The 12208-nt window shown below is 47.7% G+C and overlaps 1 protein-coding gene across 2 annotated transcripts in view; it reads right to left on the bottom strand.

Annotated features, from left to right (window-relative positions):
* The window catches only part of ME1 (malic enzyme 1), a 672171-nt gene that overhangs the window by 27218 nt on the left and 632745 nt on the right, over positions 1-12208 (bottom strand). For both annotated transcript variants that reach the window (XM_063916902.1, XM_063916903.1), the window contains one exon: positions 3824-3997. In XM_063916902.1, coding sequence (XP_063772972.1) covers positions 3824-3997 — 174 coding nt within the window. The remainder of the gene's footprint in view (positions 1-3823; positions 3998-12208) is intronic.

Consider the following 12208-nt stretch of genomic DNA (forward strand, 5'->3'; position numbering starts at 1 on the left):
TATGTACTGCCCGGGGTGCAAAAAGGGCTCGAACTGGCCCTGAATACAGAGCACAAAAGGCATTCTCTAGTATTGGTTGTCAGGCTGCAATCAATGAGAGTGTTGATTCATGGATAGGAGGAAAAGCCCTCTCTTGACTAATTATTAGTGTGGCAAACTAATGAATATCACTGTTGCTTCACAGTATTAAGGCCATGGATTCCATTCCAACCAGATTACTATCTGTGTGGGGTTTGTATATTTCCTACACAGTCCAAAACATACTCGTATAGTAGGTTAATGTTAGTGTGTATGTGGCTTTGTGGCATATCATTTAGACCATGGGTCGTCAACCTGCGGCCCTCCAGCTGCTGTGGGACTACACATCCCAGCATGCCCTGCCACAGTTTTGCTATTAAGGCATGCTAAGGCATGCTAAAACTAAGGCAGGGCATGCTGGGATGTGTATTTCCACAGCAGATGGAGGGCCGCAGATTGGATACCCATGATTTAGACTGTAACCTCCACTGGTGCAGGAATAGTGTCAATGATTAGACATTCTCTGTAAACTGCATAACATGCATAAATAGGTTTACCATAATTAACCACTTGCCTGCATCGTTTGTGACAACAACAGGCAGTGCATTATCTAATCTTTTCACAAACTATGCAACCAGTCAGATACACAAAAGAATCTTCCCACAGCTGCTGCTCTCAGAGGGACAAGTCTAGGGTGGCCAATCCCAGGCCATTTTTTAAATTCCAGGTATCGGGATTGAAAAATGGTCAATCCCGGGATACCCGGGATTGGTTTGTTTCCTGTGTCCCCAGTCAGCTCACATAACTGACCCCCATAATACCTGGGAGGGTGGGTAGGTCACTTCCTCCAGTTCGTTGAGGTCCGTGCAGTGGGTGGCGGGCGGCTGGCTGCACAGCGTGACCTCTGACTTCACGTCACGCTGCGCTGGAGGAGCCGGGAGGAGGGAGCTGGTGAGGTCCCTGCGGCAGGTGGCGGGTTGCGCAGCGTGACCTCTGACTTCACGTTATGCTGCGCAAGGTTGCCGGGAGGAGAGAGCCGGGCAGCGTCTGATCCTCCTGAGGACACTCAACGCTGCCCAGCATTAAAAAAAACAAAGGACTGCCTGATCCCGAAATCCCCACCGATTTGTGGCCTAAATAATTCCCGGGATCCCACCGATCCCAGGATTGGCCACCCTAGACAGGTCATTGTGCTTCCCTGCACCCTCCCCCAGCGTGTGTCTTGATGCTGATCACTGCTGACTACAACCAGAACAGCACACTATACAAGTTCCTGATAAGTATACTATATTTCTTTTGCCTGTTTTCATTGTATGCCCTTTTTTTGACGGCTAATTTATTCCGCATATATATATATATACCTTTAATACACTTTCTGGTCGCATCAAATATGTGCATATACACACCTATATATCTCATATACCACTCTATCTCTGGAGGACTCGCATTAGGCTTGAACCAGGACACTCCCCCTGCACTGGTTTTCCCCACCAGGAGGGGAGACTGATTGCATGCATAAAAGCAGATGATCCGCTACCTTCATCTATTTATCACTCATCTCTGACCAAACTCACTGTAATCTCACCCTCCAGTTCACTGTTCACAATAACACACAGGTGGGCAGTAGATGCAGAGATCAGGTCAAATGAGTCTTTCACTGATTTACTCACTCAGACAGCAGCTCCATTTACAAGAGGCGATACACCTTGCTAAGTGTCCATTTTACAGACATATATAAGGCATCAATATTTCAGTCATCTTTATGAGATATTAAAGTATATTCTGTGAAACTTCACTGGGCTGCTTATTATCCATAATCAGCAACCTAGACTTGTTAACGTGCATTTTCGGTTACCATATCTATTATATTATAAATTGTAAAGAATTTCTCTACACCTACTGTAGGTATTTGAAACCAAAGATATTTCGCCTTATTTTAATACACATAATTGTGTCTATTGTTATTACCCACATGTATAATATATATATATATATATATATATATATATATATATATATATTTCTCTTTGCACATGCTCAACAAATACAGCCATGGAAAAACGAGTTACTGAGATTACTGAGATTCACTATTGAAAGTCACCTACAACATTGGCTGTTACACACCATATCATGTATAATTAATTATTTTGTTTTGTGTACACTCTGTGTGTGTCCTAAGTGGTGATCCACTTTGGGATCAGGGAAAATACCCTATGCAGTCACATATATGGTGCAACACTTACTGTATGTCATGTAATATATTTTTTATGTCAATGTCCTCTATTACATGAGTCACCCTTCCCCCCATACATGCCCGTTTGTAGTATCTGCTGGTATTTGGAAATCGGACTGATTTTTAATGCATACCAATAAAATTATTATGTTTTAGATACAATAATATCTTTATTTTCTTTCAGGCATGCTCCAACAAAGAGTTTTCTTTTCTTTCTTTGTTGCCTGTTACTAATACATAACTCTAGGGTGCACCAACAGAGTCATTTTAACCTATTCAGGAGTATATCATTAGAATGTTTGTCTTTATTATTTCTTCTGTGATGTTAGTTTGAATTATTGGGTAAGTGCGGAACCCCACCTTTCTTTGCAAACTTACATTTGTGCCAGAGTTTTGACTGTATAAAGTATATGAAAAATACAAATTGTTTGAAATATCTTCTTTGCATTATTCTAATCATTTTTATAATCAAAACTCTGGAGTAAAAAGTCTATGACAGTCTATGACAGGCAGGTCCTCACGTGCTTATCTTTTCCACACATCTCTGATCAAAGCTTACCAAATTTCCAGGAGTTTATAATGCTGCACCTGTGTATAATGCCCCCATGAACCCTTTGGCTCATGCATTGTGTGTAAATTGGGCTCTGGTAGTAGCCAGTTGCCTCCTGAGCTACTTACCTCACCGCACCTGAGGGTTCCCAACTAAGGCCCTCAAGGCACACTAAGGGCTATATTTGGCAATTGCACCAATCAGATTCTAGCTATTCTTCTAGAAGGTGGTAGATAAATTATAAGTAGAATCTGATTGGTTGCTATGGATAACATCTTATAAAAACCTGCACTTTAGTAAATATACCCCTAACAGTCCAGGTTTTAAGGACAGTCATTGTTGAGCGCTGGTGAGTTAATTAGGACCTCAGTTATTTTAATTTAACCACCTGTGCTCAAGCATGGATATCACTAAAGCCTGGACTGTTAGTGTGCCTTGAGGCCCGTGATTGGTACGTAAGCTCTTGCAGATAGGACCCTCCTGTTTTTCCATTGCATAAGTATGTCTATGTCACCATTGACTCTGACAGGGTTTGCTCACCCATACATTGGGTACAAGGTTACTGAGGACTGTATTGCGACTCACCACAGTATGCTCGTGCTAGCTTCAGCAAGGTGTCCTATCCTTGTCCCTGTTATCTTTCCACTGTCTTCACTCCTAGCAGTGGTAATTAAAATACCATACATGTACTTCACCTCTCTAAGATCTACTGCATGTATAAAGTGTGTTACCAAAAAATCTATACAAGTATCACAAAGAGTCCCATTTAAAAAATAATTAAGATTTACAGACAGGTCCAAAGCCTGCAGATTGGAAAGTTTAGATTTCCAACCGGAATGGAATTGCATACTGCTAAAATGGAAAAGTAACACCAGAATTCTCTGCAGGGGAAGTATGTAACCTATTTGCTACGAGAGTTACATTTTAATAGTGTAAAATAAAGTTACATTTTATTGCTTGAAATAAAGCCAGTGCTGTGTGCTTCCAGTGACCTCTAACCTCACCACCCTGGTGCCGCTTACCTCAGCAGTAGTCAGGAAGACATTATCACTGATGTGCCTCACGCCGCACGCTACAACTCCAAGGGCGACACCTGGGAACACATATGAATTGTTGCCTTGCCCAGGATACAGTGTTCGGCCATCTGGAAGAGTGACAGCATCGAAAGGACTTCCACTTGCAAAGATGCCACGGCCCTGCAGTTAGGAGTGATTCATAAAATTAGATCAGTGGAATGTTTCATTATTTTTCCCTTTTTAGTCTTTGTAGGAAGAGAATATATAATCCGATTGCACACTGTTACCAAGAATCCCTGACTTCAGTTACTACAAGGATCAGCAAGAAATTGTGGATTCAACTGGAATTTCTAAAAAGTCACAAAAACTTTGCCTTTCATTTCACTTTCTCTTACGTCCTAGAGGATGCTGGGGACTCCGTAAGGACCATGGGGTATAGACGGGCTCCGCAGGAGACATGGGCACTATAAAGAACTTTAGAATGGGTGTGCACTGGCTCCTCCCTCTATGCCCCTCTTCCAGACCTCAGTTAGATCCTGTGCCCAGAGGAGACTGGGTGCATTACAGGGAGCTCTCCTGAGTTTCTCTGAAAAAAGAATTTTGTTAGGTTTTTTATTTTCAGGGAGCACTGCTGGCAACAGGCTCCCTGCATCGTGGGACTGAGGGGAGAGAAGCAGACCTACTTAAATGATATGCTCTGCTTCTTAGGCTACTGGACATCATTAGCTCCAGAGGGTCGGAACGCAGGTCTCACCCTCGCCGTTCGTCCCGGAGCCGCGCCGCCGTCCTCACAGAGCCGGAAGATAGAAGCCGGGTGAGTATAAGAACAAAGAAGACTTCACAGGCGGCAGAAGACTTCAGATCTTCTCTGAGGTAACGCGCAGCGGTAACGCTGCGCGCCATTGCTCCCACACACAACACACACAGCGGGCACTGATAGGTGCAGAGCGCAGGGGGGGCGCTCTGGGCAGCAATATAAACCTCTAGGGACTGGCTACCAAGTATATAGGCTGCGGAGGCAGTATATATTTTAATCCCCCGCCAGTATTGTAATTTTGAGCGGGACCGAAGCCCGCCGCTGAGGTGGCGGAGCTTGATCCTCCAGCACTAACCAGCGCCATTTTCTCCACAGCACACTGCAGAGAAGCTGGCTCCCCAGACTCTCCCCTGCTGAACATGGTGACAGAGGGCAAAAAAGAGGGGGGGGGGGGGGGGGGGGGCACTTTTAAATGGCAGTGAGTGTATAGAGATATATTTATATAAAAGCGCTGTTTATCTGGGAAGTTGGTTTCCAGTGTCAGTTGGCGCTGGGTGTGTGCTGGCATACTCTCTCTCTGTCTCTCCAAGGGGCCTTATTGGGGAACTGTCTCCATATAGATATATCCCTGAGTGTGGGGGGTGTCGGTACGCGTGTGTCGACATGTCTGAAGTGGAAGGCTCATCTAGGGAGGAGGTGGAGCAGATGATTGTGATGTCTCCATCGGCAACGCCGACACATGATTGGATGGATATGCTGAATGTTTTAAATGCAAATGTGGCTTTATTACACAAGAGATTAGACAAAGCAGAGTGCAGGGATAATACAGGGAGTCAATCAATGGCTTTGACGGTGTCACAGGGCCCTTCAGGGTCTCAAAAACATCCCCTATCCCAAATAACAGACACTGATACCGGCACGGATTCTGACTCCAGTGTCGACTACGATGATGCGAGGTTACACCCAAGGGTGGCCAAGAATATTCATTATATGATTATTGCAATAAAAGATGTTTTGCATATCACGGATGACCCCTCTGTCCCTGACAAGAGGGTACACATGTTTAAAGAAAAGAAACCTGAGGTAACTTTATCCCCATCTCATGAGCTGAACGGGTTATTTGAAAAGGCTTGGGAAACTCCAGACAAGAAGCTGCAGATTCCCAAAAGAATTCTTATGGCGTATCCTTTCCCTGCGCAGGACAGGTTACGGTGGGAATCCTCACCCAGGGTGGACAAGGCGTTAACGCGCTTGTCCAAAAAGGTGGCGCTACCGTCTCCAGACACAGCAGCCCTCAAGGATCCTGCTAATCGCAGACAGGAAACTACCTTAAAATCAATTTATACACATACGGGGGCCTTGCTCAGACCGGCAATAGCGTCGGCTTGGGTTTGTAGCGCTATAGCAGCTTGGACTGATACCTTGTCAGCTGACATTGATACCCTAGATAGGGATACCATTTTATTGACCCTAGGTCACATAAAAGACGCAGTCTTGTATATGAGAGACGCTCAGAGAGATGTTGGTCTGCTAGGTTCGAGAGCCAACGCCATGGCGATTTCTGCTAGGCGAGCCCGTGGACCCGCCAATGGACGGGTGATGCCGACTCAAAGAAACATATGGAAGTTTTACCATACAAAGGTGAGGATTTATTTGGGGAAGGTTTCGCAGACCTGGTTTCCACAGCTACCGCGGGTAAATCTACCTTTTTACCTTATGTTTCTCCACAGCGAAAGAAAACGCAGCAATATCAGATGCAGTCCTTTCGGTCGCATAAGTCCAGAAGAGGTCGGGGCTCTTCCTTCCTCGCCAGAGGTAAGGGTAGAGGAAAAAAACGGCCTGCTACGGCTAGTTCCCAGGAGCAGAAGTCCTCCCCGGCTTCTACTACATCCACTGCATGACGCTGGGGCTTCCCTGAGGGAGTCCGCCCCGGTGGGGGCACGTCTTCGACTCTTCAGCCACGTCTGGGTTCAGTCAGACGTGGATCCTTGGGCAATGGAAATTGTATCCCAAGGCTACAAGCTGGAATTCGAAGACGTGCCTCCTCGCCGGTTTTTCAAATCGGCTTTACCAGCTTGTTCCCCAGAAAGGGAGATAGTTTTAGCTGCAATTCAAAAACTGTGTCAACAGCAAGTGGTTGTCGAGGTTCCCCTAGTTCAACAGGGGAAGGGGTACTATTCAACCCTATTTGTGGTCCCGAAACCATATGGTTCGGTCAGACCCATTCTAAATTTAAAATCCCTAAACCAGTACTTGAAAAAGTTCAAATTCAAGATGGAATCGCTCAGTGCGGTTATCTCCAGCTTGGAAGGGAGGGATTTCATGGTGTCTCTAGACATAAAGGATGCATACCTTCATGTCCCCATATATCCCCCTCATCAGGCGTACCTGAGATTCGCTGTACAGGACTGTCATTACCAGTTTCAGACGTTGCCGTTTGGGCTTTCCACGGCCCCGAGGATTTTCACCAAGGTAATGGCGGAAATGATGGTGCTCTTGCGCCGGCAGGGAGTCACAATTATCCCGTACTTGGACAATCTCCTGATAAAAGCGAGGTCGAGAGATCAGTTGCTGAAAAGCGTGTCACTCCCTGAGTGTGCTGCAGCAACATTGTCACGGCGCCGCGGCCTTCATACTTACCTCTCCGGGCGCACTGGATCTCCGTGCGGCCGTCCTCGCTGGCGGGTCCCCGGCGTCCGGCGCTCCGTCTAGCAGGCCTCCACGTCCGAAGTCCTCGGGAGCTGCGGGTGACGTCATCGGCCCGTCCTCCAATCAGGCCCTGGCGGGAAGTTTAAATTCAGACGCCGGGCAGTGCTCCGGCGCCTGAGTATTATCGTTCAACTGTACCTGTGATCTCCAGTGCTCCGTGCCTCCAGCACATCCGTGCCTCCAAGCACCTCCGTGCCTCCAAGCACCTCCGTGCCTCCAAGCACTTCCGTGCCACCAAGCACCTCCGTGCCTCCAAGCACCTCCGTGCCTCCAAGCACCTCCGTGCCTCCAGCACTTCCGTGCCTCCAAGCACCTCCGTGCCTCCAGCACCTCCGTGCCTCCAGCACCTCCGTGCCTCCAAGCACCTCCGTGCCTCCAAGCACCTCCGTGCCTCCAAGCACCTCCGTGCCTCCAGCACCTCCGTGCCTCCAAGCACCTCCGTGCCTCCAGCACCTTCGTACCTCCGTGCCTCCAAGCACCTCCGTGCCTCCCAGCACCTTCGTGATTTACCAGCACCTGTCAAGTTCTCTCTTTCAGGAGACCTTCAGCGTCCGCACGTGCCTCCTGTCCGCCGATCAGATCCTGCATGAGGAAGACTTACATCCGGCCATCTCTGCTGCGGCCCAGTTGCGGTTCCACTTCCCGGTCATCGGAAGAAACCCCGAGTCCACAACCTCCTCAAACCAGGTCAGTGATAGTATACTCAGGCCCCATGGACCCGGGGAATCGGAACACGGACTCAAGTGCCATCCAGGACCTGGCTTCCCGTGTACAAAGTCAGGAAGCGGCACAAGGTCAGGTGATGCAGTACCTCCAGGAGTTGTCCGGACGTCTGGATCAGATTCAGGCGTCTCTAGCCTCAGTAATTCCGGCACCAGTTCCGGTAGCTGCACCACTTGCCACCTCCAGCAATGTCCAACCATCGGCCGGTGCCACTCCGCGTCTTCAGCTGCCTACGCCATCCCGTTACAATGGGAATCCTAAGAATTGTCGTGGTTTCTTAAACCAATGCGAGGTACATTTCGAGCTACTAGCTCACAACTTTCCTACAGACCGGTCCAAGGTAGCATATATTATTTCTCTGCTGGAAGGATCTGCCTTGGACTGGGTGTCTCCATTATGGGAACGTTCTGATTCACTGGTTTCCAACTACTCCGAATTCCTCACGTCTTTTCGACGAATTTTTGACGAGCCCGGCAGGATGACCTCGGCCTCTTCTGACTTACTCCGCATCCGTCAAGGCTCCCGATCCGTGGGTCAGTATGTGGTTCATTTCCAAACCATTGCCTCTGAACTTCGTTGGAATAATGAGGCTCTGAGAGCTGCTTTCTGGAACGGTCTTTCTGATCGCCTGAAGGACGAGTTGGTCACTCGAGAGCTTCCGGATTCTTTAGAGGAATTGATCTCCCTCTGTGTCAAGGTAGATCTCCGGATGCAGGAACGTGGAGGAGAACGTAGTCGATCGGATCGTCCTAGGTTCCGGCTTCCTCCTGCAAGGCAAGTGGTGGGTCCAAGTCCAGACGAACCCATGCAGATTAACCGATCCCGATTGTCCCCGGAGGAGCGGCAACGTCGTCATGAGGGTAAGCTCTGCCTGTACTGCGGAGCTGCGGGTCACTTCATCAAGTCCTGCAAATCCCGTCCGGGAAACGAGAAGGCCTAGCTTGTTCCGGAGGAGTCAAGTTGGGGGTTACGACCAAATCTTCTCCCACTTCGGACTGTTTGCTTCCTGTAACGTTAATCACCAAGGCCACTTCCAAGTCTTTTGAAGCCCTGTTGGACTCTGGAGCTGCGGGGAATTTCGTTTCTTCCCTCTGTGTTCAAAGCCTGAATTTGGAAGTACGGTCCATCGAACGGCCTATTTCCTTGACAGCCATCAATGGTACTAGGATATCCAAGGGTATCATAACAGAACGCACGGTTCCAGTTAAACTACAGGTCGGGGCTCTACATCAAGAATACTTGGAGTTCCTGGTGATCCCGGAAATGCATCATGATCTGGTTCTCGGAATACCTTGGCTCAAAAGTCACAATCCCCATATCGATTGGAAGACCGCACAGATTCGGTCTTGGGGTTCTTTTTGTCACGTTAACTGTCTCACCCCTGTTTGTCCGCTTCGTGTTTCTTCTAAGGCGGAGGAGGAACCTATTCCAGAGGCATACCAAGAATTTAGAGATGTGTTTTCGGAACAAGCAGCCGACCAGTTACCACCCCATAGAGCTTGGGACTGCCCCATTGACCTTATCCCTGGAAAAATGCCGCCTCGGGGTCGCATTTATCCTCTGTCTCTCCCAGAGACACAGGCTATGTCTGACTATATCAAAACCAATCTTCACAAGGGATTCATCCGCCCCTCTACTTCCCCGGCTGGAGCGGGCTTTTTCTTCGTGAAAAAAAAGGACGGAGGGTTAAGACCATGTATCGACTACCGCGGCTTAAATGATATTACCATCAAAAATAAATACCCCTTGCCTCTAATCACAGAGTTATTTGATACAGTTCGTGGTGCCTATGTTTTTTCCAAGCTCGATTTGAGGGGGGCCTATAACCTTATACGCATCAGAGAGGGAGATGAATGGAAGTCCGCCTTCAATACCCGGGATGGGCATTTTGAGTACCTGGTGATGCCGTTCGGTCTTAGCAATGCTCCTGCTGTCTTCCAGGGATTCGTCAACAAAATATTCCGAGACATGTTATACCTAAGTGTCGTGGTGTATTTGGATGACATCCTGATTTTTTCAAAAGACCTTGCTGAACACAGATTACAAGTCAAAGAGGTACTCCGCCGTCTACGTGAGAATCATCTCTATGCCAAGATGTCCAAGTGTACCTTTGAAGTAACATCAATACCGTTCCTCGGTTATATTATCTCGGGGAAGGAGCTTCGCATGGATCCGGAGAAACTCTCTGCCATTCGGGACTGGGCACAGCCACTCTCCTTGAAAGCAATACAAAGGTTCCTGGGTTTTGCGAACTATTATAGAAAGTTCATTAGAAGTTTCTCCACCATTGTTGCACCCATTACCGCCCTAACGAGAAAGGGTTCCAACCCGGGGTTGTGGTCTCCCGAAGCCATATAGGCCTTTTCCCACTTGAAATCAGCTTTTATGTCCGCTCCAGTACTCCAACAACCAAATTTCGAGGAACCTTTCTTCCTAGAAGTCGACGCATCCTCGGTCGGAGTTGGGGCCGTTCTCTCTCAGTATGCCTCAGATAAGAAATTACATCCGTGCGGCTTTCACTCTCGTAAATTCTCTCCAGCTGAACGGAATTACACTATTGGAGACCAGGAACTCTTGGCGATTAAATCTGCCTTGGAAGAGTGGAGATATCTCTTAGAGGGGGCCAAACATGTGACTACCATTTACACTGATCACAAAAATTTGTTGTATATCAAAACCGCACAGTGTTTGAATCCTCGCCAAGCTAGATGGGCACTCTTCTTCACTCGATTTTCTTTCATTATCAAATACCGAGCCGGGACTTTCAATAGCAAAGCGGATGCACTGTCCCGTTCACAAACTCCCACAGATGATGAGGATTCCTTTGAACGGAGTTTCATTCTAAATCCAATTTCTGTCTCTGCTGCCTCGACTACTCCAGGTCCTCTTCCTGGAAGAATGTCCGTACCGGTCAAATTCCGGTCGAGGATACTTCAGTGGGCCCATATCTCCAAATTCTCCGGTCATCCCGGCGCCCAGAAGATGTACAAGTTTCTGCAAAGATCTTACTGGTGGGACTCCATGAGGAAGGATGTACAGGATTACGTTAATTCCTGTCCCCAGTGTACACAGCATAAATCTCCCCGTTTACCTCCTGCTGGGTTGCTTCGTCCTCTGTCCATTCCTATGAAACCCTGGACTCATATTTCCATGGACTTCATCACTGACTTGGCCCATTCCAAGGGTTGCAACACCGTTTGGGTAATCGTCGACCGTTTTTCGAAGATGGCACACTTCGTTCCTTTGACTGGTCTACCAACAGCCCCGAAACTAGCTCTACTGTTCATCCAAGAACATTTTCGGTTGCATGGGTTGCCACAGGAAATAGTCTCTGATCGTGGGGTACAGTTCACCGCAAGGTTTTGGAAAGCCCTCTGTTCGACTCTACAGATTAAACTTAAGTTTTCCTCCGCTTATCATCCCCAAACGAATGGACAAACGGAACGAGTCAATCAAGATCTAGAGACTTTCCTCCGTCTTTATCTCTCCCCTTCACAGGACAACTGGGTGGAGTTGTTACCTTGGGCAGAGTTTGCCCATAATCATTCGTTTCATTCTTCCACTGGTGAGTCTCCATTTTTCATCAACTATGGGTTCCATCCAAGTGTTCCAGAATTACTAAGCCTTCCGATGGAAGAGGTTCCAGCCGTAACGTCCACTCTACTACACTTCAGACAAATTTTGAGTAAGGTTCATGCTAATCTTAAGAAGGTTTCAGTCCGGTACAAGTTCTTTGCGGATAAGAAATGGCGAGCCGCTCCACAATACAAGGTTGGCGACAGGGTATGGCTGTCCACACGTAATCTCCGGTTGAAGGTGCCCACCATGAAGTTTGCTCCAAGATTCATCGGTCCTTACCCTGTGCTACAAGTCCTGAATCCTGTGGTCTGCAAGCTGGGTTTACCTTCCCACCTACGTATACCGAACGCCTTCCATGTTTCTCTTCTTCGTCCTCTCGTCCTTAATCGTTTCCATTCAAAGACCTCTAGCCCCACCTCAGTGGAGACTGAAACAGGAACAGACTTCGAGATCAAAAATATTCTAGACTCGCGTTACCTTCACAAGAATCTGCAATATCTGGTGGAATGGAAAGGATATGGTCCTGAGGAGAGAAGTTGGATAAAGGCTTCTGAGGTCTCGGCTCCTCGACTAGTCCGGATCTTCCATGCTAGACATCCTACGAAGCCGGGAAAGTGTCCAGA

Source organism: Pseudophryne corroboree, chromosome 4, assembly GCF_028390025.1.
Source record: "Pseudophryne corroboree isolate aPseCor3 chromosome 4, aPseCor3.hap2, whole genome shotgun sequence".
Classification (NCBI taxonomy): Eukaryota; Metazoa; Chordata; class Amphibia; order Anura; family Myobatrachidae; genus Pseudophryne; species Pseudophryne corroboree.